The 27,602-nt window shown below is 44.3% G+C and overlaps 1 protein-coding gene and 1 long non-coding RNA gene across 2 annotated transcripts in view; one reads left to right on the top strand and one right to left on the bottom strand.

The window, feature by feature from the left end:
* The window catches only part of LOC150041697 (uncharacterized), a 94,948-nt gene that overhangs the window by 53,901 nt on the left and 13,445 nt on the right, over positions 1–27,602 (bottom strand). The window lies entirely within an intron of this gene.
* Gabre (gamma-aminobutyric acid type A receptor subunit epsilon) lies at positions 6,945–25,619 on the top strand. Its single transcript, XM_090326157.1, has 9 exons — positions 6,945–7,032; positions 10,937–11,322; positions 11,627–11,694; positions 16,894–17,114; positions 17,800–17,882; positions 19,197–19,334; positions 23,058–23,210; positions 23,358–23,557; positions 23,817–25,619. Exons 1-9 carry the CDS (start codon positions 6,977–6,979, stop codon positions 24,210–24,212), a joined length of 1,701 nt encoding a protein of 566 aa, XP_090182283.1. The 5' UTR covers positions 6,945–6,976; the 3' UTR covers positions 24,213–25,619.

The raw sequence follows: 27,602 nt of genomic DNA, 5'->3' as shown, positions 1-27,602 counted from the left end.
TTGTGACTGGTGATGAAAGGCAAGGAAAAGGTAGAGTGGTTGGTTTAACAAGCTATCCCCATCTCTGTAGGGATACCACTCTGCTGCCAATCATGGTTGACAAACCTTTTGCTTCCCCAGAGACTTTCTGGAATATCTTTATTCCCCTGAGACCTTTTGGGAAAGTCTTTTTCAGACATAATGAAGCTCAGAAGCCCTGTTCCCTGGAAAACAAGCAAGCCAGTAAACCAGACAAAATGTTTGGTGCAAAGTCCTGCATCTCTGAAAGATGAGTCATCTGCTTTTACCACCACTTGAAATAAACAATAATGGCTTGGCAGCCCCCTGTATATTAATAGCCTTGTCATTTTACCTGCCTCCTGCTCCCTTTATTCCACATTGGCATTAGATATGGCAAAAGTGCTTTGGGAACTGAATGCACTGAGTTTTTGAGCTTCACAGAAAGCCCCAACGGAGTGTATGATGACCTCTTTGCACTGGCCAAGCTAACAGTTCCCCCCACATTCTTCACTAGTCATTGTTGGTTACATTACCAGTTTGAACTTCGCTATGGCATGAGGACTGGGCATGATCTGGCAGAGCTCCTGACTTTGAGTTTGCATGAAAATGCGAAGCTCTTGGAAGAAAAGACTTGGGCAGGCTTGTTAATTTATCTCTGGACCTCAGAAGAGCCGGTGAGAGAAAGAAGATGCTGAATGAGTCGGTGGCAATTTGCTAATGGGTAGTATGTACTCATTCCTTTGAAGCCCAGGTTTGGCTCTTATGACAGATGATCCTTTAAGGGCTTAACACTAAACACAGTTAAAAAGCAGAGGAAGATTAGGAGAAAGAGAAAATAATAGAGGAATTTGACCAAAACACATTCTATGTATGGATCAAAATATCACAATGAATCTGCGTTAGATGATTAATTGGTGGTACGTTTTCAAGAACAAAGCGTTACAAAGCAATCGAGTCCTGAAGATTTGAAATGAAATAATTCCTCCTTGATTCATTGCCTCCACTTTGTCTAAGAAAGGGGGGAAGCAGAGCATTCATGCTCCTCCCCTCCCTTCTCTGAGAGGAAAAGCAGATGTCAACTTGATTGTGAAGCCTGACAGAGGAAACAAAGCCATTGCTCCCCTCAGAGAAAGATTGCTTCAGGGGCTTCTGTGACATGCAGAAGAGTCATGTGCCCTTTATACCTGCCTGTCCTCAGGAAGGATGGAGAAGTTTAATCGGAGGCAGGGGTGAAGAATGAGGTGGCATTTCTAAAAGAGCATTTGACTTCAGATCTGAACCTCTGTTTGCCTTTATTAGAAGATGTGTGGGAAGTGGTTGTACTTTGTATTTCTCAGATTCTGTATCTTCTCTGGAAATTCCTCTGAATTAGAGGAAGGTGAGAGAAGTGCTGTTAGCCATCTCCCTTAAAGCACAACTAGGTCCAACATTTTGGCCCTTCACTGTGCTCCATAGCATATTTCTTCAGGTCTCCCATCTTCTGAAACTGCTACTGGCCTGCCTGCACCTGCACCTTAATCTAGCACGCAAGTGCCTCTGTGCTCATCTCACACCTAGCACCTTGTTTTAATCACTGTTCTAACCTCTTTCTGCAATACAACTCCTCTCTGCCTGGAGAGCATGGCAGCCCTTGTGAATCTCCCAGGCACACCCTCACCATTATACCAGTCAATACATTGTAATCAGTCTCCTGCTCTGGGCATCGCTGAAGGGATTTATTCTCCCACCTTCCTTGTGCTTTCATATCTAGAGATACTGTGGGTGCTTGGCAACGTTTTATTTTTTGGTTGATTATGGAGGTTGAACTCTGGGCCTTGGAACTGTCCCTGAGCTCTTCAGCTCAAGGCTAGCACTCTACCACTTGAACCCTAGCACCACTTATGGTTTTCTGGTGGTTAATATGACTCTCACAAACTTTTGTGCCCAGGCTGTCTTTGAACCTCGATCCTCAGGATTACAGGCGTGAGCCACTGGCGCCCAGATGGTGCTTGGCAACTCTTAACCATTCATCTGCTCTTCCTTTGTCATGATATCACAGGGGTCCCTCCCTCCCCAATAGCAAAATGCCTTTGCTCGGTACTCAGACATTGTCATCAGCATAGAGCACACTGTTTTTCCTCTGTCTCAGCCCTTCAAGAATTGCTTCCTTTTTGCTATTTCTTCTACAAAAACCCACTCCTATGCTCTGAAATCACATCAAACAGGCATTTGTCTGTTCTGCCTACACTCCTCAGTCTACATACACACTTATACTTGCATGCACATATACACACACAGACACACACACACACACACACACACACACACACACACACACACACACATCCTATCGGAACTTTTCTTCTTTTCTTGTCACAGGCACAAACCACACGTTTTGCTAGCCCCGTTGGTCAATGGTTAGACACAGATTTTTGAAGCTTTCTTCAGCTCGGTGACCTGGCCCTTGCTTTGTGTTCCACTACTACAGCCCAGGCCACGCTTGCAGTCCCATCCGTGTTGATTAAGCTAATGGGAACTGTTAGTCTATGAGTTATTGCCATGTGACTGGAAACATCAACATACTGGATAGGTCCTGTATCACTATGTACTTGTCCCCCTCAATCTCCATTGTACTCTGCCTCACTTTCCAGGTATGCAGTACTCACCACTAAGCCCGGTGCGATTGTTCAGTAGTCCAAATTCCTCCAAGCATAGAGTCCTGCTTGTTTTTTGCCAGTCCTAAGCTTGAGCTCAGGGCCTGAGCACTGTCCTTGGACTTTCTTAAGGCTAGAGCTCTACCACTTGAGCCACAGGATCACTTCCGGCTTTTTTCTATGTATGTAGTACCAAGGAATGAAACCCAGGTCTTTGTGCATGCTAGGAAAGCACTTTGCCACTAGGCCAAACTCCCAGCCCCAGAATCCTGCTTGTTTTATGCATCCCATTTTCACCTCCTTAGGACCTTAGCATGCACTCTGCAATATATGTGTAGATGTAGGTTCTTTGTCTTTGGTCAGATATTTCCTGGAGGTTGACAAGATGTCCGTAATAGCAGATGTTCCCCTATTGCCATTCATCAGCTAATAGCTAATCATAGCTATGGCAAAAATAGTAAATATGTATTTTTAATACTGACCATGTGCCAAAAGATTGCAGAATGTTTTAGATGTCCAGTGGTACTGAGTACTGTGTAAGATGGGAAGGACTATAATTAGACTTTTATGACTAAGTAACATGGAGTCAGGGATTTCTAAGCAACTTACTCATGCATATTTAGCATGTCATGAGGATCTGGAATTCAGCTCCTGCTCTATCTAGAGCAGCTAGTGTACAGAGGCCTCCACTGTCAATTCTCTGTGGTCTGAAGCCTGGCTATCCTCAGCTTGGCCCTTCATCCACCTCAGCAGCTGACTTAGCCCTGAAGGTAGCTCTTTCTCCAGCGTGCTACCTATGGTGTCTCTGGCAGCTGTAACTTAATTAACAAGCTAAGGCTCTTGAACAAATTGTCAGTATATTCCCGTTGATGTTATAGGAAATTGCATGTTGTGTATGTGTGCTATAATTGGGGCCAAAGTAGAGAAAGTGCACACAGATTTTATCACCAGCAGCTCTGATTTTCCTCCTAAATTAAATATGAAATGGAACACATGATGATTTGAAGTTAGTTATTAAATTTGATAATTCCCAACTTACAAGGTGATATTTTTCTTGCTATTCTGATCATTGGTTAGTTTGGATTAGTGATGGAAATACGGCTGCTGTTAACATTTTTGTTTTTATCCAGCTTGAGCATAAGTTGTAGTACACATTGCCAGAGAGAGGGAAGTATACCCTACACATATGTATGCTCATGTGCATATGCATACACACAAGTAGATGACAAATATGGATATTTGTTTTAATGGAATATTAGAAAGTAAAATGCAAAGTACTGCAAATGTTCTTATGGCAAGAAGTGAAAGCTCTTTTCCTATCTCCTGCCTGGCTTATTTCTGTTTTGCCACCCTGTCACCTGCGAAGACCCTGCAAGTCTTCTCCAGCAACCCTCTCTCATTTGCCTCCAGCAACACAGTATCTAATGAGCTACTAGTCCTGTCAATTACATGTGCCTGCTGTTGCTGTGCTGTGGCTCTTCCGGTGTCTCCTTCCTTTACAGTCTCATGCCTGTCTCACCAGGGAGATCTCCTTGAAGCCCAGATGTGACATGCAATACCGTCGTTCAATTTTTTTTCTGAAATTCTCCCATTGTCTTCGGGATAATAGTGTTTTCTCTTGACTTGGTGTTCAAGGTTGAACGTCAGCGTGTCCAGGTTACTGCTCCATTCCCATTCACTTCACATGAGTGCATCTGCCTAACTCCTCCTGGTTCTGTCAAGCACGATACATTCTGTTGGTAAGCTCTTGGAATATCTGTGTTTTGGGCCCACATCTCTGTAAGCTCCTCCTTTTGCTGCAACAGGGTTAGGTCTCTGTGAAATGAATGGCTTCCTGGGAAATAGAACCTTCATGAGTTTTAACCCTGTGTTAGTAATTGGCAAGATAAGTTCCCACTGCTACCTTAAAAAAATATGTGAAGGCCAAGACCATTCCTGGGTTCTTATTGTGTCTTCCAGAGGTACAGTGCAACAATCACATCAAGTAGTTTTCCTCTGAGCCCTTGTAGGTATTCTCTGCGTGTGACTCATAAGGAAGATTGCAAAGTGTGATTAATCACAACCTGTATGAGGAATGTGGCTGGGGTCCTCTAAGGAAAGTGCTAAAATCATTGGTTTCTTTGGTTGTGTGAGATTCAGTCATTGGTTCAGCAAATGTTGTCTCCACTGGTCACTGGACCATTTGCTTGACCCAGGGGGACACAGGCACATCACACAATCCTTCATGTCTTGGAGCTCCAGTGCCAATAGAGGAAGCTACAGTAAATCTAGATTTGTCTGGTGCCAGTGAAAGGAAGGGGAGTTGGTAAGCAGGTTTCTCTCCCCCAGGATCTGACGAGGGCTCTGTGATTGCCTATTTACTTCTGTGCATCATCTTTCCCTAGGAAAAATCCAGCCACATTACTTGTTCAGGGAGAAAGAAAAGCATAGGACTACATGTTCAATACTTATTGAGAAATGCAAGAGGGCAGTAGCCAGGTCTTATACAAAGCATGGCACATTTGTGTGTTAGAGGAAGCCCTGCTAAATTGCACAGGTCACGTGACCATCAAGCTGGTCCTGCCAAAGACCTAAGGAAGCATACCAAGTGGACAATAGGAACTGTGTTATCACTAAGTAATGATGCACCAGAGTGTGCAGGGGGTCCAAGCCTTGGTAGTGTCTGAGGTATTATGACACCGATAAGTGCATACAGGCCAGTAACACACATTTATTCAGTGCGTACTGTGAGGTAGGAAGTGTTCTGAGTGTCACCAATACAGTGGAAGAAGCAGATGGACATATTTTCTGTTTGTGCGTGTTTGTCACTGGCTGACGTCAATGAGGGAGACCCGCTGTAAACAAGCTCACAAAGAAATGCACATAAAAATCATGGATTAGGAGCAGTGCTGTGAAGATGACAAAGCAAAGTGATTCAGTGGGAGAGGGCGGCATGGAGAGCGTGCATTAGATTACTGTGATACAGCAAAGCCTCTCCAAGGAATTGTCATGAAAGCTGTGCTGCACGCAGCTTTTTTGTAGAGCAACAGGTAAGGATGCTGCAGGCATCTGCTTCTTGTGGAAATCTGTGTACAGTTCCTTTCCCTTCAAGGTGAATCAGCAGGATGTATGAAAAAGGATGAAAGCGTGCACTGGTAGCACAAGCCTGTAATTTTTGCTATGAGGAGGGTGAGATCTGAGGATTGTGGTTTGAAGGGAGACCAGCCAGATAAATTAGACCATCACAGAGATTGATATCTCAACCACAAAGAAGTTGAAAGTTGAGCTGTGGCTACAATGATATCATGTCAGATGAGTTAAATAAAATATAGTTAATGGATACCACCCCGTTCCTGAATTGAAAGTGCGTATCCAACCGTAAAGCCCAAAGATGTTTGAATTTTCTAGATATCCACACCGTCTCAATAAGGGCAGTGCAATTGCCTTCCCTGCTTTCAAGGACAAATCACATGAAGACAATTGTTCAGAAATATTTGGTATGTTTGGGGGAGCTAGCTTCTAAGATCTGCTCTGATATGTGGTGCTAATCGTGGAAATGGGAAAGACGGTGAGGTGGTGTCTGTGTGGGATTCTGAGAAAGTGCTCACGTGAATGTCTCAGCTTGGTCCTCTGTTGGGACATCTTCCTTTGCCTGCGAACACCTGGCAGATTGCTCTGTGGAGAAGTCTCAGTGACCCTAACGTGTATGAAGCATGGAACCCAGGTGCTGTTTCCTATGTCACAGCAATGCTCAGAATGGCTGGAGTGGGTAAGGAGTGAGATCAGGATTTGTGGAGCCAGGAGAAGAAGTGGGGGAACAGCACTCATGCTCAACAGGTGGTGGGAAAGGCTAGGAAGTACAGCTCGAGCCTGTCGCTTGCCACTGGGCAGGAACGGGTGGCAGCAGTGGAAAAGCTTATCCGGTCCCCTGTCTTGGCCCTGCTTGGAGCAGCCTGCGTCCATCCTGAAAGCCTCAGCGGCTGGCTGCCTTTCCCCCAGCCTGGGCCCCAGCGCTGCAGGCTCGCCTCCTCCTCCCTCCTCCCATTCCCCCCACTCGGGCCCCCGCCTACGGCCCTGGCTGTCTGGCAGTGGCGCATTGGTGGCGGCGGGGGGCCTTGGAGACTAGGCTCTGTCCTCTTCCTCTATCCTCCCACCCCCGCCCGCCCTACTGCCGCAGTGATCAAGTCGTCGGAGATTTCCATCGAGGCTCGGGGGCGGGCCTAGGGCGGGGCGTAAGGGATGGGGCGGAGCCAGTGGGAGGAGTGAAAGTTGGAGCGCAACAAAACCGTGCGCCTCCGGCTCGGTGCGGCCAGACCTGCGCCGCGACCTCCACACAGGTGGTCGCGCCGGTCCTTGCGGCGGCGATGTTGCCCAAAGTTCTGCTGGCCCTCCTGAATATATTTATGATCCTGCAGGCGAGGTGAGTCTCCATCCCCGGACCCCAGTGCCCTTAATGCCCATCTCTTGCTTCCTGGGAGCCCAACTGGCTTCCCGACCCGACCCCCCCCCCCCCCCCGCCTTAGGTGTTCCGGTACTCTCTAGCAGAGTCACCCAGTCCCGCGATCCCTGCACGCACACCAGTTGCTGTTGGGATCTATCTGGGATGAGCGTGCTAGGGGGCCCAGAGAGGACCCCAGAAGAGAGGCGGTGGGACGCCTGTCCCCTAGCCCTAGGCATCGTGGGCTCCCCACTCGGTCCCTCCAAAGCCCGGCGGTGTCGAGGGGACCCAGCGGGGAGTATGCCTTGGAAACAAGGGCCAATACCCGGCTTCTCTACCGCCAACGGAGGTTTACACACCTGGGGATGTGGGTGGACACGGGCTGGGTTGGGAGAGCCTAAGTGCTAAGTGCGTCGAGATTGTGCGAGGGTCGCCTTGTCTGTTCTCTCTAGTTTACAGGTTTTTGTTTTTTTCTTTTTTCTTTTCCTTTATTTCGGAGCGTGTATGCAGAGAACACGGCAGGATGCCAGGGAACTCTGACTTTACTTGCTTCCCATCCCGTCGCCCCTCTAGGTGCCTATGGCAGCTTCGGTTTGGGCTAGGGGTTCCTGCCCCAGCTATCCTCCACTTGAAGTGGCTGCAGGCGGCATCAGCAGCCCCCCTATCCTCCACCTTAACATCCCCTACTGCGTCTTGGGTAAAATGCAGCTATGAATGTTTATCTGTGGTTTAACTCTTGAATTTCAATCCTCTTCCTCTCTTCAGCTTTCCTTGAACTAGCCAGCGTCACTTCCACAACCCCCTCACCCTACGAATTTACTGGGAAAATTATCCCCCGAATTTCTGACTTTTTTAATGGGCAACATAATTGCTTTATTTTTGTGGGTTTTTTTTTTTTGAGACGGTTTCTGGCAACTGCAAACTGTTGCAACTTCCTAAGCTTTCTGGTCTGTGTACCTTTCTAGAACTTTCCATGACACTGGCCTTGTATCTTCTTTATCTGTTTTGGGAAGGAACAGGATGAGTTTTCTCTCTCACACTCCAGATTGACTTAGCTACTTGGAGGAAGGATGATGTGACTCCCTGATGAATTTCTGGCGTTCTAATGTGGGGCTGACCTCAGAAGGGGTGGCTTGTTACTTGTTTCTCAATGTATGTTAAGAACTACCAGTCATTCCTATCTCTCTGGGTCGGATTTAGGCTACTTAAGAGATCTAAACATGGTGACTGGATAGGGTAAAAGATGGCTGAGGGGACTAGGAGAAGGGAGGGGATGAGAGAAAAACAACCCTTCCAGCCAGGGGGGAGGGAGGACTGCAGCAACTGACGTTCAGGCCCTGTCAGCATGGCAACCTGTGATGTCAGAAGAGGAGGTGACAATGAAGTATGCTGGGCCACATTCAGCTACAAAACCTCATTCTAGTCCAGGATCAGCCTCAAACTGGTCCAGTGTATGAGTGGTTTCGAATTTTTATTCTTTCTAGCCCTGAAAATAACATTGATGGCTAGCTACACAAAGATATGTTGTGTTAGGAGATTCTTACCTTCAAAGATCCCAGGATGAGATTATTTGTTTATTTCACTTGATCAAATCATAGTGCGGACTCAAAACAACCTCAAGCTCCTATAGTGTTTTCTTAAAAGATAAAATCCAGGAGCACGAGAGCTCTTATGGCCCACCATTTTCTCTCCTCCTCTTCACAATGCTGGCCCTTGCCTCTTCAGGAGATTAAGAGATGAGATCCTGCCACCCAAATGATTTGCAAAGCTTCAAGGAAGAAGACACATTCTAAATATGGCATTTAAAAGTGTAAATTCTTTTCCCAAATCTGGTTCTGCCTTAGTCCATAATGACAATTAGCCACTTCAGAAATGAGAAATGGCACCTAGTTAATATATCTGGATACTAGTTAAACACCTCTAGGAGCTTGAAATACTGCAGAAAAAAAACAAAACACCAAAAGCTTATGTTGCTCTGCATATTGTCAGTCCTCTTAGTCTGAAATAAAGGCTTGATACCCTGCTTTCTTACTCAGTTTACCTCTTAGTTTAAAAACCAACAGACCTGGGCTGAGAGTTTGGCCAATGGTAGAGTGCTTGCCTAGCATGCATGAAGACCTGAGTTCGATTCCTCAGTACCACATACATAGAAAAAAAGCCAGAAGTGGTGCTGAGGCTCAAGTAGTAGAGCTCTAACCTTGAGAAAATCCAAGGACAGTGCTCAGGCCCTGAGCTCAAGCACAGTACTGGCAAAAAAAAAACAATAAAAACAAAAAAACAGGTCTAATGGCTGTTACAAAATAATTTTCCAAATGAAACATACAAATTTTAAAGCCTTGAGATTGTCACTGAACAGCCCAGTAAATTTTCCCAATGTAAATATGTTCACATAAATAATACTTACATAAAGAAGTAAACATTAGCAACCATCCCCACCCAAATCTCACAAAATGTCTCCTTCCTCCACAGACTCCTCCCCAAAGAAGACCACTTTGCTGCCTTCCAGCATCACACACTAATTTGGGTTGATGGCTTTTAAAAAGGCTTTTAATTATACATATTTGCAAAAATGTATAAGAGTAGAAAGACAATTACACTAAATCCCACATACCCACAAGCAGCTGCTTCATCTATGACCTAGTACACTTATTTTTTTATATCCCCTGACCACCATCCAATTCCAGGTTTGTTTTTATTTTTGAACCAAGTCTCAGATGTCATAACATTTTGGGTGTAAATATTTTAGTTTTTACATGACTTTACAAATGTAACAACATTTTCATCATATTATTATTGCATAAAAATTAAGACTAATTGATTCATTCTTCAGCTTCCCTGTGAATAGTCAAATTTGAGGGACTTTTTTCTTGCTTCGTTAAAAAAATACAAGAAGCACAGTAACATGCAAACTTTCAGTGGAAGTGTTTTTACTAGTAAAATCCTATTTATTAATTCAAACTCCTATAAAAGTACTCATGTCTTATGTGTACAGCAGTGAGCTGTCAAAAAATTAATGCAGTGGTCTTAAGAAAGTCAGGTCAATGATTAGAATTTGACCCAAGGCTCAGAAGCCCTGTGGGCTTTTTTCATCAGTACTGTCCAGGAAACGTAGCATTTTCTTGAGTGTCTGACACTCTATGGGAAATTTCATACATTAGCAGATGAATTCGTAAATTAAAAGAAGCATATACATGCACGCACACACACACACACACACACACACACACACACACACACACACAATCTTATTGGTTGTGGTGCACAGGATGTATTACTGCTGGCCTGCCATTTTCTGGATGACAGTCTGGTGAAGAAGACCTGCTTTGCCTCAGTACTGACACAGTGACAAAGAGCTGCACTTTTTACCCTACCTTCTTCTAGGTCCTATCCCCAAATGTAATGAGCATTAGAAAACCTGAAAGTGTGTGCAATTTTTCTATGATTTTTTTTTTTACTCCTTTCTGGAAGAGGGTGCTTTGGCTTTCTGGAACATTCCTCAGCAGCTTGGTCCTTGTCCTGCCCCACCCTTCCCAAGTGGGGTTGCTCAAGCAAATGACAGGCCCAACTAGTAACAGTCCCTGATTGGCCAGAGCTCATACATTCCTTTTATATTAAATATCATTTGTCAATCCGGGTCTTCTTTCTCTTGTTGACTTTCTATGAAGCAAACAATTATAAAAGGGGAAAAAGCCTCTACTGTCCCAAGAGACTAGCAAGATAGAAAAGAAATTAACAAGTATAATCTGTTTCTGTCTCAGAATGTGCTGTATCTAGTCACTAAGTAAGCCATGCATTACAAATATTTTGGTTTTCTGTCCTCGGAGAGGCAGCAGCTGCAGCCCTTGCACAGTGGAGGGCAGGGCTTCATTTCTGGTTTACATTCTAGGCTCGGGGGACATCTGACGACACTGAATAACAAGACCAATGCTCGGGATGAATTCGTCTATGGACCCCAGCCGAAGCCCCAGCCGAAGCCCCAGCCTCAGCCAAAGCCTCAGCCTCCGCAGCCTCAGCCCCAGCCCAAGCCCCGCCCCCAGCCTCAGCCTTTCCCTCAACCCCAACCCCAACCCCAGCCCCAGCCCCAGCCCCAACCCCAGCCCCAACCCCAGGCCCAGCCCCACTTCAAACCTGTGGGAAGGAAGCTCCTTTCTGAAGAAACAACACTCAATATGACCAAGACTAAGCGCACGGGTAGCAAGCTGCCAGAAGCTTCTCGAATCCTCAACACCATCCTGAGTCATTATGACCACAAACTGCGCCCTGGCATTGGTGGTAAGTAGGATAACATTTTTGTTTTTCCCCTCCTGGAAGTGGTGGAGGGCTGTGGACGTAGGGCGACAATGGGCTTCGTGTATAGAGGATGATACTTCATGCCTGGATTGGAAGAGCTGCTGCTGCCCTGGCAGGTAACAAATGCCACAGTCCTTGATTGACACCTTTTCTTTTTGTCACCCCCAGTTTTTCTAACTATACAGTGAGGTACAGAGAGCAAAAAAAGGGAATCAGGAATGGGCACGTTTTCTCCAGTCCTGAACTGCGTGGTTGACACTCACTCCTGCTTCTCCTTTTCTTGCAGAGAAGCCCACTGTGGTCACTGTGGAGGTTTCTGTCAACAGCCTTGGCCCCCTTTCTGTCATGGACATGGTGAGTACTGAACTTTCATTACAGTAATTTCAAACCAGGGGCTAACATAAGGAGCCTACTATAGTACTTGCGCATTGTGTTCTGTTTCTGTAAAACAAGAGGAATTTTCATTGTTTGCGGGTGGTTGGGGATGGGAGGAGGAGGGGAAGGTTGGTGGTGGACATTTTAACCATCAGTAACTTGAAAATATGACCAGAAAAGGTAAGTTTCTTTCTACCGGAAGACGACCTTCAGAATTGTGACCGTATCTTCAGCTTTTACTTCAAATAAAAATAATAATAAAGCATTTTAAAACACACACTGCAATGAAATGGCTCTTTTTTCCTGATAATTATTTGTATGAAAAAAATCTATCTGTTGTTAGATGAACATGTATTCAATTTTGTTCCAGTTGCTTTCCTCCCTGCCTGTCCACCTGTGTCAGCGTGATCTCCAGCTAACCTGCATCATCTCCCACCTCCAATACACAAACTGACTGGGAATGTGGCTTAATGGTAGAGTGCTTGCCTAGTATGCATGAAGCCCCAGGTTTGAATCCTCAGTACCACATACATAGAAGAAACCAAAAGTGGTGCTATGGGTCAAGTGGTAGAGCTCTAGCTTTGAGAAAGCCAAAGGATAGTGACCAGGCCCTGAGTTCAACCTCAGGTTTGGCCCAAAATAAATAAATAAAACACACAAAGTGGTCACATGCCCTAGTTCTACTAAGCCAGCCCCACAAGGGCTGTGCTTCCCTCCTGCAGGCCTCATCCTACATCAAGTATTTAGTTCACTTTCACAGCCTTCAAGTCAATGGTGACTAGCACTGTTCCTTCTCACCCCTTTAGAAATCACATGCTTTGACCACATTAGAATCTGCACATTCACAGAACGCCCCAACGTCTAGACTAAGCCCTTGTTCACACACTTTCCTGTTTTAGATGACATTCCTCTCTTTTCTTGTACATCATAAACCTTCTCCTGCAGGACCCAGATTAGATGGCATCAAGTTCATTTCCATGACTTTCATAGCTGCTGATTGCAGGCCCCCACCCATACCACATTCCTCTCTGAACTCTCCTATCTTTCTAGTTTATCTCAAATTTGTTTTTCCTAGATTATTTCATTGTAATTATTGGCCCTGTATCTTTCTGCATTGCATTCTCTACTATGGACTCCTTGATGACAAGAACTTAGTATTTGATAGCTGACCAAATGAGACACACACAAAAAGACCTCTAAAAGTCACATTTGAAGAGTTTAACAATAAAGAAGCCTGTTATAACAATCTCCATTTTGGCCATAGTCTTGCCTGGACCAAAAGTGGACAGGTTTCACATAACCACTGGGACCAAACCGGCACTACATGATTGGCTGAGTTTAGTGTCTTGGCTTTGAGATAAAATTTGCTAGTAGACATTGGAAGGTAAGTAGCCTTGATGATGAAGAACAAGGTGTATACATACATAGGTTTAGTGCATGAGTGAGTGTGAGAGTGAGATTCTCCCATGATACTGTATTGACTCTATAGATGTTGAAATACATCATACAATTACACATTGTTAGATAACAAGTGATCTATAACATATTGTCTTAAAACAGCAAGTTGTCCTTATGTCAGAATCTGGATGTACTCTAGCTGAGCTCTCTTTCAGTTTTACAACACTGCCAATTAAAGTATCACTTAGGGTTGGGATCTCATCTGATCCCCATCTGAGAGGGGATTTACTTCCATCTTCAACAGGATTCAGTTTTCCCTCACTGTGATCTTCAGGCCATTTTGAATCCTTGCTATGTACAACTCTTTATCAAGTTGTTAACAGTATTTGCCAGGTCAGTATAGTACATGAAAAGGGTGCTTAAATAGAAAGGCATGAGCTTTTTGTAATGTAATTTTGATAGTGCTTTCTAATTGTATTCTGTTCATTAGGAACAGATCCTTAAGTTCAGCTAATAATCAAATGAAAGGATTATAATAGAGAACAAATTCCTAGAGGTAAACATCATTCACAATTGGCCTATTACACATGACCAGGATATTGTCTTGTCTAAGCAAGTAAAGCTTATATCTCCTGCATGGAGTGCTGTGAATTAAAAGAACAGATGCAAGCTAGGGCATGGTGGCTCAAGCCTGTAATCCTAGCTACTCAGGAGGCTGAGATCTGAGGATCGAGGTTCAAAGTCAGCCGTGGCACTTAAGTCCATGATTCTCTTATCTCCACTTCACCACTAGAAAACCGGAAGTGGCTCAAAGGGTAGGGCAATTGCCTTAAACTGAAGAGTTCAGGGACAGCGCCAAGGCCCAGAGTTCAAGCCCCATGACTGACAAAAAAAAAGGAAAAAGAAAATGAACAGAAGTATGAGAGCAGATAGATCTTTTTAAGATTCGGTCTACATTTTAAAATTGTTTTTTTGTGTATGTGTTTGTTTTGACTCTCCCCTCAATGCCAGATTTACCTTTTGATGTTATAAATGTGCTTTCCACTTTAAAAATTGTAGTCTCCTTTTGGCCTAGTAATTTACCTTTTCTAAATACCAATCAGGTTTTTTTTTTTTAGTATTGTTTGTAAACTAAGAAACTGTAGTCCCTAAGCAAGAACTACAGGTCTCATGTCCTCAAAAGATTGAGGTCTTGCGTTTCTATCATTTTGGTCATTGTTTACTCTTAATAGGAAATTGACTGCAGGTCATTAGTTGGTGAAAGTCTATTCTAGAAGGAGATTTTGCCCTCTGTTTTACTGTTCCAGGGTAAATCTCAGTAAGCTGAGCTGCTCCTGTTTTACTAAGAGGTTCACTTTTCCTCAGTTGGTGGAGCTTCGGGGAGAGTACTCACACTGATTAGCAGATCCAATGATCCTAACTAGTTTTATTCTGCTTCCTGGATGAACAAGCATCCTCTAAAACTTAAGATTAGTGGAAATTTTGTGACTACAGCCTTCTTGAAATTTGTATAACATGCAATCTGGGGACACCAGTATTTAACATCCTCAAAAGCCCCACTTAAGGCAGTCGATTGCCTAATTTCTCGTTGCCCCATGTCTCTTAATGAGGTCACTGCCCTCACCTCAGGTGACAAGCCTGAAGGATTCAGTCTAATAATCCAGAGCTTACTACAGTTGATCCACAACAGAGCTAACAACTTGAATTTCAAATCAAGAATTCTCAGCTTCTCCATAGTTCTAAATCATTCTTTAAAGCTCCTAGTTAAACTTTTGGAAACTACACTACTTCCAAAATACCAACTTTCTTGTTTCAGCTGAGCAGAAAGTGATTACTTCTGTACCATGTCTGGTGCTCAGCAGTTTGGCAGGACCTTTGGTCACCTTTTGTCCTCACAGGCAAGGCAAGCAGGGATTTTTCATTTCTTCACTGAGGGCTCTGCTGGCCACCTGCATTTGGGCAGTTACTCTTCTTTGATGCAAAGGTTACTCAAAGGAAAGACTTAGAGATGCTGCTAAGGAAAATGGCACTTTTATACCTAAAGGGATTTTTGACATAAGCCAAGGCCCTGCCAGGTAGGGTTATGGTAAAGTTGCTATGAATGACAGCCAGTGTGCTGCCATTGTCTCTATGCCTTCGGACAGCTCCATATTTATCCCAATCAAGCCTCAATTTCCCTAAAACCAATCAAAGAAATTAGGTAAGCTAGGTTTCAGTTCTGCTGTTTAAAATAGTTGCTTGCATTTCTATTTGTTCTTTAGTGCCAATTTCTAACTTCTGTTTCTCCCCATGAAACACCCTTCTTGATGATTAATAGTGTATGGGATAGACAGTATCTGGAAACCAAATAATTTTATCTATGCATGTGTGCATGGCATACACACATTCAGAAGTTACTGGCACACATTTGAAAAGAAGAATAAAACAAAGTAACAAAAAAAGACTGTGATTGTCCATGTTTAGAATATATGAATGTAGATAAATATTTCCTGTGACTTAAAGCATTTCATCTATAAATATAATTCTGAGCAATGTAGGCTTGATGTTAACTAACATCCATGCTTCTCAAATACAAATGCAAAGGGGAAAGTTGACTATGTACTACTGAAGGTGTGCATATGCAGGTTAAGTGATTTTGAGCTGGGATCTTCTATTTGTGGTACATGTGTGGGGTTGGAAAGATGTTGACCCGGATAAAATAACACCATAGCCCTACATAAGCAGCATGATGTTGCAATAAGCCAAGGTCATGCAATTAAGCCACTATCACCTGTCTGTTTATAGATGAAAGATATTTTCCCAGATTTTTGTTTATGTGAGCATATTACTCCTTTCCTGGAAATGGAAAATACCAATGTTCAAATGTATGTGGCTTTCCTCTATAGCTGCACAGGGGGTCTGCTGGTCTGTCATCGTCTTTATTAAAGGGGAGCTAAAATGACTTGCAAATTCCAATCAGGCCACAGAGACAATTACTTAAGACTTAATTTATAATGGAAATCATTATAGGAAAAAAGAAAGTAAGATTAATGGTCACTTGAACCCAACAGGTCTCTTTCGTTCCATATTTCTGCCTTTGGACTTATTTCAAGGGCACATTAAGTTTGGGGGATGTCACTTTGTTTCAGCCTAGGTATTTTCTAATCTTTTATATTGATGTGATTCTATGTTCCGAGGTACAGCCACAGTTCTCACATGTCATATTTTAGCAATCAAGTCCTGCGTTGTCTAGTTTGCCTATGAAGTGTTCTCTTGCTCTCATTTGTAAGAAACCATGAATAAACCATATGGCTACAGTTACACAAACCCTAGTCTTGAAGAGGATCCTCAGAAGCTAGAATAGCACAGCTAAGCCTTCTTCCATTTCTGTGAGCATGTGAATCGTCCAGATTCTTAGAAACTATTGGCTTTGAGAGAGTAGAAAGGGGCTCAGGAAGGGAAAGGAGGGTGCTGTGTTTACAACCTTCCTATGGTTGGAGTCCTGTGAACATGCTGTTAACTGCTATGTGATGTGGGCGCCTAGCTCCTTGTGCTACTGTAAACAAGCAGGCTGTGCCTTACTTCTTGGCTGGGATTCTTAGGCCTGCTAACTTTTGAATCCTTTCCAGTCTCTGGTGCACAGGGGGCTCCTCCCATTCCTGCCTCTTACTCCATTGTTCCATGTATTCTGCCACATTGCCTTCAGGATCCTAGATTAAGTAGTGCCAAAAATGTATTTGTACGGGAATATCCCTTGTCTTCATAGCCACCAAGGGTGTGGTTTTCTGTCCTTCCCACCAGGAATATACCATTGATATCATGTTCTACCAGAGCTGGTATGACGAACGCCTTCGTTTCAATGACACCTTTGAGTCCCTTGTTTTGAATGGCAACGTGGTGAGCCAATTGTGGATTCCGGATACCTTCTTTAGGAATTCTAAGAGGACCCAAGAGCATGAGATCACCATGCCCAACCAGATGGTTCGCATCTACAAGGATGGCAAGGTGTTATACACGATTAGGTATGACAAGTCTTTAGTGTCTCACCTTTGGGGACTCTCCCTTCCCTTCTGGGAATTTTAGCAAAAGCCCTGTGGGCAGAGATGTCATCCTAAATAATATTTCTAAGGGCCTGTCCAGATTTCGTAGATCATGAGATCAGCGTCTTCTATAAAGATACACTGAGGCCTCCAAATTAGACATTCTGTTTAAAGTCATGCACCAAGTTTGTGGCCAAGCTGGGATTCCAGTGCAGAGGCCCATCAATTAGTATGTCTCAGTCTCTACTAATATGTTTTATCTTGCCTGAACAATTCCATCTCAAGTGCACACTAGTTGTGGAATTGTCCAAGAAGAGCAGCAACACAGTAATTGGAAAGATAGCTATCTAAAAGTAGGTTAGGTATTCGAATGCCCAGCTGGGAAAGCTTGTGTTGGTCATAGAGGTTTGGGGAGGTCATGAACAATGGGAGGCTTTGCAGCAAAGTGGAAACTTGGAAACTGGGTTAGTTAAGAACCCCAGTACATCTCAGTTGGTCCATACACGACTCTGATGATGGATCTCAGAGTGCACAATACTTCCAAGCTGTTCTTTCTCTCCTTTTGTCTCTCTTTTGAGCTTTTGTCTTAAATCCTACTGTTGCCATTTTTTGAATGGATGCCCAACTGCTCAGAGCTAGCCTAATGAGGCTCCTTTCTCCCTTCTAGGATGACCATTGATGCGGGATGTTCACTCCACATGCTCAAATTTCCAATGGACTCTCACTCTTGCCCTCTGTCTTTCTCTAGCTGTGAGTACCTTCTTAGGTTTCTGGGGATCCAGAGATATACTGGGCCCCTCTTTTTCTCCTCTTTGCCCTTTTCATTTTTTTCTGCTTCTGCTTTTCTCCAAAGATGCTGTCATGGTTGTGCATGCCTCCATTGCCCATTCTCATCTCCTTTCCTGCCAACAACAATACTGCGCTGCTCTATGTGGGTTTCATGTTGGGCTTTCTCCTCCCTTTCATCTGCCTTAAATTAGTCATGTGCTGCCAAAGTGTATCTGGAGTATGTCTGCCCCTCTCCATCTGCATCTTGGTTTAGAGCTTTGTCATCTTGCACTTGGACAGTTGTAACATCTTCACTTTGAAACTCAACATGCCCCAAATTCATTGTGTATTCCCACCTGCTACCTCCAAACGAAATGTGTTTGTTGTTGCTGTGTTCCCATCAGCCTCAATGAATGCACACGATCCACCTTGTTGTTCTAGCCAAGAGCTTTGATGCTTTTGTGTCCCTAGCCTCCCGCTTCTACTTAATCCATGCATCTTGCTGGTGTGCCCTCCAAGACTCTGTCAAACCCATCTATTTTCTCTTTGTTCTGACTGTCATGACTTTTCCTCCTGCTTACAGCCATTTTATTGTGCTTAGATTACGACACTAGCCTCTCATAACTGGCCAACTTGTCAACATGCCATCCTCACACAAGAACCAGAGTGACCTAGCTGAAGCACTGTGTAGATCAGGGTCACTTCTTCATTGCAAAACCTATCTTAGCTCTCATGCATCAATTCTAAATTCCTTAATATGGGACTCAATGCTCCTTCCTTTTGCAGAGTCCATCCTCTCTGAGCTAGTCATCCTGCAAGTTTGTCATTGCCGCCATGAAGCAGACATTTCATTTTTCTGTGTCACCTCTCACCCCCGTCAACCTAGTCTGTGTGGAGAATGTTGACTTTTAAGACTTAATGGGAATGTCATCAACTCTAGGGAGATTTTTTCCGACTGTCCCCAAGGGAACCTTGGTATCTTATTTCTCATTGTCCCATGGGCAGAGGTCTGTCAGAGCCATTCCAGATATCACTGCTGTATACTTAGTGTCTTAACCAAACGTGAAAACTTGAAGGCAAGCTCATGCCTTTATCTCTGTCTACAGCCCAGGGTCTTGTATAAGGAATGCACAATTAGTGCAATTGTTAAATGGAGTTCAACAAACAGGTAAGAAAGGCAAGATCCTGCACCTGGTATGGCCAGAGTCGGGTCTTCCAAGGATTACTCAGGCTCATTCCATGCCACTAGCGTATCAACCAGGCTTCCAATCTCATGTGACCCATGTTGCTTTGCAGTTTCCTATACTGAGAGCGAGATGATCTACCAATGGGACAATTTCAAGCTTGAGATCAACGAGAAGAACTCCTGGAAGCTTTTCCAGTTTGATTTTACTGGACTGAGCAACAAAACTGAAATCATCTCAACCCCAGCTGGTAAGTGCAATGGAAGTCAGGAGTAGGAAAAAGCCTAGGAGGTTAGCAAGGGTGATTAGATGAATGTTGTCCAATGATCCCACAGAAATAATGAGTAGGCTATGGCTCCGGTCTTGTACATGCTAAGCACTTACAACTGTTTGCAGAGGAAACTGAGACTTTATAACCATGTCCCAGTCTCATCTGCAAAGAAGTAAGTGCTTTGCCAACTCCTCAGAGAGGCTAGGTAAGTAGCTACAGTTTTATGGCTATCGGAATTTGCAACTAGCTTTCTCATGCACTCTTCAGGTTCAAGGTCTTTGTTATGACTCTGACCTACTTGGATGACTTTTGGGGAATGGTAGTCATGTGAGTTCTCCATACCCAGAACCAATCCAAGATGGTTGAGTGGGAAGCAAGGTCCCTCCTAATGAGAGGTGAAGGCTAGAGTCTTAATGGCCTCGGGTTAGAGATACAGTCCTGTGAAGAAAGTAAGAGGAACTACACATTGCTACCAACAGCTTCACAGTGGATTCGACATGGACCTGTTGACTATTCCTTTTCTGATCTTGTCTCAAGCAAGGATCACGGTGAGAGGGGATTTGGGGGTGTCTTTCAGTTCTCAATTAGGTGTGAGTATCTTTGCTTGTATTCCTAGGTGACCTGAACAAGGAGCCAAGGAACCTCCCCAGGGTATCTCCTCAGCCCTGGAAACCTTCCCATGCGCTGAGCAAGTTCAGGGCAGTGAGATACTGCCCTCATCATTTCCAGAATGTGGATGGAATGAGCCACCCAAGCAAGCCATCAGGGAAAGCATCTTGCTTTGCTTTTATGTGGCTCAACAGAACATTTGTTTTTGCTTTGCTTGTTCCGTTGGTCCTGCACCAGCAGACACACTCTTGCTCACTTGGCTGGAGCTATGCTTGCACAGCCCTAGGCAGGGGCTAAAAGCTGCTTTACAAATGCTTTTCTCCTTCCTTTAAGGAAGCACTTTCTCCTCCTTTTACTTAGGACCCTTGCTCTTCTGCCAGCTAACCATGGGCCTGCCTCTTTGCGCTCTGTACTTCAGTTTTTCAAGCTAGGTAGAGACACATCATGCAAAGTGGCAGAGGAGATAAGGCCCAGGGGCTCTCAAGTCACTAGTGGTTCCGTTTAGTAGATTATTGTACACTGGTTCAAAATGGTACCCTAGTGACTACAAAGCCTCCGAGCCAGCATCATCACCTAAAATATGAAAATAGGTAAGCAAGCATAAGCTTTCCTTGGGAAGAACGGTGATCTTTCTCTTGTGCTAGAAACTAGTTATTTTTGGGTCACCGTTTGTCCAGTGTGCAGATTATCACTAGGACTAGTTCTAACCTCTTCCAGTTGGTCCCTGCTACAATTTTCTCCAGCAGAAACAGACTTGTGCTCATATCCTCAGGATTCAGAATTCAATAGTGACCTGCTGCCATTGCCTTTGAACCGGGGTCTGCATCAGAGGTTCTAGGAAAGTTCAACCTTGTCCTCAGCAACTGAGTTACCCTTCACTGATGGCTCTTTATCTTGCAATGATCGGGAGTTGACTCTCCTACAAGAAAGAGTCTTCATTTTCTAGATAGTTCTGCCCATCAGTTAAATTCCCTGTTCATCTGAAATTGGAGTTTCTGGAACTTCTAGTCATTGGACCCGCTTCTTTTTCCCTAGAACGCTCCAACTTATATAGAGTCTCATTTCTCTCAAAGAAAACACATTTAAAGAACCAGTATTATCATCCTAGCTCTGAATCATCTTCTGTTCTCAGGTCACAGAACCCTAGTTCCTTTTGCTCCCTTGTTCTTCCATATTTAGGATCCTTCTAGCTGCAGTCTTCTGAACACAGACTTTAGATGCTGTGTCGTGCCTTCTGACATTGCAGTGATGACCATGGTCTGGGCAAAGCAGGTAAGAGTTAAAACACAACACACACACATACACACACACACACGCACACATTTTCTTAGGGTTCCTTAGCCCTAAATAGTTATCTTCCATTATCCCTATTTGTCCATTCCTCTGCTTTTAAATACAAATTTCTTACATGGGTTGACATGTGGGGAAAGTTGTTCTTTAGCTTAAATTGATTAAATAGAGAAGTTCAGTCAAATGATAAATCTTCTTGTGACTCAGCAGCAGGTGAGGCTGGTTAGAGCTAACCAGGGGAGTCTCTTGGAATTGTAGTCAGCACTGTAGAAGTAGGAATCTGATCAATACATTCTGGCCTGTATGCTTCGGAAATGGCTGCTGCTTCAGCATTGGAGGAGATATAACCCCAAAGCTTCCATTCTTATAACAGGTTTCCCAGTGATCCCAAGTTGTTTCTTTGCATTGTTCTAGAAGAATCTGAGGGGTTTTCCTCCATGAGTGTCATTGATTGGGAGGTGAGTAGGAAAAGCTGCTGTCATTTAGGTCCAGCCCTGGTGATTTCCCTGCTGTGGACAGGTTCGTGGTCTTGTCTGCATTCCAGTGCTCTTGTGCAGCAACATCAAGAGCTATTGAACATCATTCACGCAGGTCTCGTGTTGGACAGTGAGGGACAAAGTTGTGCAGATCCCATATGATCTCTGACGTGAGGGGACTTAAAAGGCTGTATAATTGAGGCCCAAGGAATTCTGTAGCATCACTGAGGAGGAAGTTTGGAGCTTGACTTCACAAAGGAGCCAAGTTTGGAGTTATGTAAAATATAATGTCTTGTTGACAGTAAAAAAAATGATGCTTTGGGGATCAGATAAACACTAAAATTAGACATAGAGGAGTTATGAGCTCATTTAGAGTTTGGAGCTGTTGCGGCAAAGAGTAAAATACCACTAAGGATACAGCTGAATTTGTCAATTAGAGATAGGGGTTGTCATCACGTCATACAGCATGAGAGCAAGAGGAGGGACACAATGCCAAAGTGGATGTGAATTCCTCAGTCTTCCTTGTAGAAGTATATTCTGGAGATTTGACATCTAGAGGACTGAGTGAAATTTTCCTTTTCAACTAACTCTGCTTTCGTGAAATAGTCCATTTTGGGCAGGCATAATTGTCTAAGAACAGGAAGTTTCATATTTGGATATGAGCACAAATAATACAGACTATTTCAGGGATTCAGAGCAGATAGGATTGACTTTGGAAAGTTGTGTGTGTGTGTGTGTGTGTGTGTGTGTGTGTGTGTGTGCATGTGTGTGTGTATGTGTGTACTTTGGACCCAGGTCACCTTGGCCACAGGAAGAGGAGGGCTGTATGGAGAAAAGAACAAGGCAGTGTATCCTTTCTGCACTACAGTCTGTGTACCACTCTCAGGTCATTTGCTGAAGCAAGTTGGGGTGAGGGTCAGCAGTGCAGCTGGGGGTGCCCTGCTGCTGCACACCCCATGTGACTTGTCAGTAGGAGTGACGTCCTCCGTCCTTTATCTGGACATCAGCTGTGTGGTTATTGCATCAAGAGGGGTGACTTTTCTTTTTGCAGTTTTGTCTCACTCTTCTGTAATGCAGAAAACCATTTGGAGAGTGGGACAGTGAGTGGAGAAAGAAGTGATTGATTGCCGATCTTGTCTCAGCTTTCAGTTGGGTATAGGGCTTATTGGAGGTGTTCCCACAGAGTTGCTTCAGGGCCTGTGTGTTGCATTGAAATGTGCATCTACCCTAGGACCGAGGCCAGGAGTCTCAGGAAGGCCACACTGCGGACGCCTTGCTGAGCTTCATGACAGTACTGTAATGAAGCGGCATTGTTTGTATCTTGCAGGTGAATTCATGGTCATGACTTTTTTCTTCAATGTAAGCCGGCGGTTTGGCTTTGTTGCTATTCAAAACTATGTCCCTTCTTCTGTGACTACGATGCTGTCCTGGGTTTCCTTTTGGATCAAGAAGGAGTCCGCTCCGGCCAGGGCCTCTCTAGGTAAGACGACCATGAAGGGCATAAGCACACAGGCTCATAGCTATGAGCTAGCATGACCTGAGCAGAGAACAGCCTTCTCACGGTGTCCTTTAAACAGGCACTGCGTGGGGGCAAAGCTTCCCCAGGCCTCACTACTTGGTTTTGCAGGGATCACCTCGGTCCTCACCATGACTACACTGGGCACCTTTTCTCGTAAGCATTTCCCGCGTGTCTCCTATATCACAGCCTTGGATTTCTACATTGCGATCTGCTTCGTCTTCTGCTTCTGTGCTCTGTTGGAGTTTGCCGTGCTCAACTTCCTCACCTACAACCGGACCAAGGCCCACGCGTCTCCCAAACTGCGCCATGTATGTGGGTGGTAGCAAAGCTTTGTAGCAAGGACACTGAGGTTATGACATGTGGATGGTCAGCGTCCTAGGTGACAGGGAGCTCCCTAGGATGGGGATGAGGGTCCAGATCTCCCCATGGGATGGGGAGGGAGTCATGAGAGGCAGAGACCAAACCACAATGAATCTAGGAAGTTTCCGGAACCTTTTAGAGCAGCAATCATCTTACTTGACTCGTCTTCCCTTAACTCTTCGACATTGCTTCCCTTTACCATTTTAGCCTCCAATTCGTGGTCGTGCCCATGCCCGGACCCGCGCTCGTGCCCGTGCTCGTGCCCGCGCTCGTGCCCGCCAGCAGCAGGAAGTGTTTGTGTGCGAGATCATCACCTCTGAGGGAAGTGATGGAGAGGAACGCCTGTCTTGCATGGTCCAGCGCACCCCTAGCCCAGGTAGCCCCCAGGGATCCCGCAACCCATACTCCAAGGTTGCTTGCTATGAGTGCGGCAAGGGTTTCAAAAAGTATTTCTGCATGATGCCTGATTGTGAGGGCCGCACCTGGCAGCGTGGTCGCCTCTGCATCCACATCTACCGCCTGGATAATTACTCCCGAGTTGTTTTCCCGGTCACTTTCTTCTTCTTCAATGTGCTCTACTGGCTGGTTTGCCTTAATCTGTAGGTGCCAGCAGGTACCTTGTGGGGGCAGCCTCTCCAGTTCCCCGGGAGTTGCCAAGCCCCTTGCCAAGGGACTTGGGGGATAGCAGCAGCAGCAGGAAGAGCAGGAATGCGTAGAAAGTATCTTTCCTTCCCTCTTACCCAAATGCCAGCGTAAGGAGAGTTTGGCTTAACTGACCCTCTCTCCATTGGCCCCTTGATTCAGTCTCCTCAGAAACCCTTCAGGTAACATAACTCCAACTCTATTTGTTTAAGGAGCATTGATGATGCTCCCCGTCAAAAATTGCAGCCTCTCAGCAATCGCTTCCCCCCAAAACCAGTCCCATGTATGGGCAGATTAGCTGACAGCTACTGCCTTTTCCCAAGATCCCATTATTGCCTTTGTGGTGCTAATGGGCCCAGCTTGGCCTCTCCTGAAAGTTTACAGAGCAGCAGTACAACAGGAGGAGGTGCCCATCCTTAAGTCAGTTGAGTACATTCTTGGTTCTATTTCCCTACCCTCCATTTCCCTGCAGTTAGATAATGCTGGTATTAGCTCATTAGGAAGAAGGGAGCCAGCAAGTGGACCTATCGAGGATGGTATTTTCGCTGCTGTGACACCTCCCTCTCCCTCCCTGCCTCCATCTGCACTACCAATTCAATGCCCTTCATCCAATGGGTATCTATCTGTTCTCGTGTGTGGTAATAGTAACAAAACCCTGCTTGATATGCCACCTTCTTCTTCCTCCTTGGCCCTTGTGACTTTTTCTGTAACTCCCCAGTGACTTTCCCAGCCCTGATCCAGGTGCTAGGCCGTGGTGACTTCCTGGGGCCAAGAAACCAAGGGAACATTGTTCACTATTGATTGGTGCCCATCTGAGGCACAGTTTAGGACTCTGGCTGATTCCTTGGCCACTAGACCCATGAGCCAGTCCACTATTTTCCCTGGGGCACACACACACACAAACACAATCAATTGCTCTCCCTTAAATTTGTATTGCACTTTACTTTGACAAAGCACTTCTGACCAGTTGTTTCTATTGGAAGCCTCCCAATGGCCCTGTGCCATCATCAGGGCAGGATTCTTATCCCCATTGTGCAGATGGGAGCCCCGAGGCACAGATTTCGAGGGAACTGTGGATCTTACTGGAAGCAACTCAGAAGCCCACTGTCACTTTCTATACCACAAGGCAGGGCAGTATAGCTCTGTTCATTCTGATCCAGTTCTCTCTCTTCTGCTGACACCACAATGGCAGGGCCCAGAATGACTCCCCTCAACATTGGCCTGCTCTGTTAACTGGGCCTGATGGTGCTCAGACTGTCCCTCCAGGTTGAAACTTTTGGCTGTAGTTACCCAGTGAGATGAATTTTGAATTTGGACATGCCCCAATGCTTGTATATGCTGAGTGAAACTGTGTCTGTATTTTATGGGGGGTGGGTATGGTGGGGTATCCATCTGCTTTTATCATCATCATTTGGAAAGGGGAAATATATGAATAAATACATCAGCAAAGCATTCAAGGTGTGGCTGGTTTATTTAATATCCTGTATTTTTTGCAGCTTAGATTTTAAGCCTTCAAATCTATAACTCAAACATTTGTTTCCCTCTGTTATCTCTGATTCTCAGACCTGCCAGACATTCACCAAATATTCTTTTCTCATTAGTAGGGAACAAATGGAAGAGAAAATCAAGGCATGTCGTCCACTTCATAGATTTCCTGACTACTTGCCCCCATGTTTCTTTTTCCTGTATGTTCCTTTTGCTTTGCCCATCACTCTAGCTTTTACCTTACCAGGACTAGAAAGTCTGTAGGTGCCACAAGGGTCAGAGGACCCCATAGCCATGTAAAGATAGGCATATTGTGCCACAGTCAGTTAATAGTGGAGTAGGATCATATCCTATAAATGCTTAATTAGCTTGCAGCAAGCGTGGATACCTTGTTTGTTTACTTTTCAGGAGTCTCCCAAGGTTCATTGGGAATTGTTGGGCCTCACATCATGTGAGAATTAAAGAACCTCAATAATAGGTACCAATGAGGAGATCAAAGTCACTGACATTGTTGCCATTAATTCCTTAGATTGATGGTCCATCCCTTTACTTTCATCTTAGGGCTAGGGGTATTGTCTGAAGTAGTAATATGACAGCATAGCAAGCAGGAGGCCTTAATCTGAAATCCCAGTATTGGGGGAAAAAAAGGAAAGCAAAAGAAAGAATGAACAAAAAGGAAAAAAATCGACATAACCCACATGTTAACTGCAATTTTTGAGGCCTGACACATAACAAATTGCAAGTTATTCACAATTCTAGAACTAGTGAAATATTTCCTCATTTCCACTTATCCTAAAAAGATGCAGAGGAACAACAGCAGACTGGCTCTATGCAAAGTAGCAATGTGAATTTATAAGCACTTATATTTGTGTTTTGAAACATAGAAATACTGCAAGACAGATTTCTTAATTGCAGTACAATAACATTTCAATACATAAAATTCCTACCGTTTGTAAGTCTTTAAAACCTCACTAAATCAGTTCTTTAAAAATGAGGAAATTGAATCCATAATTGGGAGTATAATGAAAAAATAAAATTAATGAAAAAGCACTACACAGTAAAACCCATGAGATGCAGCCAACAGTGCACTCACAGAAAATTCATAATTTAAGCATTTTGGTTCCTAAATACAGTAGAAGAGAAATTAGTTTGCCTTTGGAAATGAGAAACTGCGAAGCTTAAAAAATGTATTACAACTTAGCGAAGTTTGGTTGGAAAGAGGAATTTGTAATATAAGCAATGTAGAAAGGACCAGTTCAGCAAAACACTAGGTTAAGGTATATTTAGGCCAAAAGTCCAAGGGTGTAGCTCATATCAACAACTTACTTCCAGGTTAATAAAATGAATACTACAAATCTGAAACGTTGTTTGGAGATCAACGGGAGGGGAAGAAAGGGTGGGTGAATGCGGTCATAACACTCAATGTACATATGTGAAAACGGAAGTAAGAAATATGTAGGGTTGAAAGAGATGGGGAAGAATGACGAAAGGGATGACATTGACCAACAGGCAGTGGTGGCTCACACCTGTAATGCAAAGCCAGTCTCACACATAAGACTTTTATCCCCAATTAAGCAGTAGAAGACCAGAAGTGGCTCTGGTAGAGCACTAGCCTTGAGCTGAAGAGCTCAGAGACAGCCCAGGCCCTGAGTTCAGGCCCCTGGCTGACAAAACAAAACAAAACAAAAAAATCCCCTTAATACTTAATACTTAAAGGTAATTTTTAAAAATTTACAAGGAAATCTTAAAGGCACTGGGGGACAAAATAGGTGAATATACTTATATTCTTGAGAGGGGAAAGGCCCTCCTAAGCAAAACATAAAACATCTGAGATTATTAAGAAAAAGACAAACGGGGGCTGCGATA

This window comes from Megascapheus bottae, chromosome X, assembly GCF_031878675.1.
Source record: "Megascapheus bottae isolate mThoBot1 chromosome X, mThoBot2.hap1, whole genome shotgun sequence".
In the NCBI taxonomy this organism is placed as follows: Eukaryota; Metazoa; Chordata; class Mammalia; order Rodentia; family Geomyidae; genus Megascapheus; species Megascapheus bottae.
The sequence above is the reverse complement of the archived record's forward strand: the minus strand, read 5'-3'. Positions and strand labels throughout refer to the sequence as shown.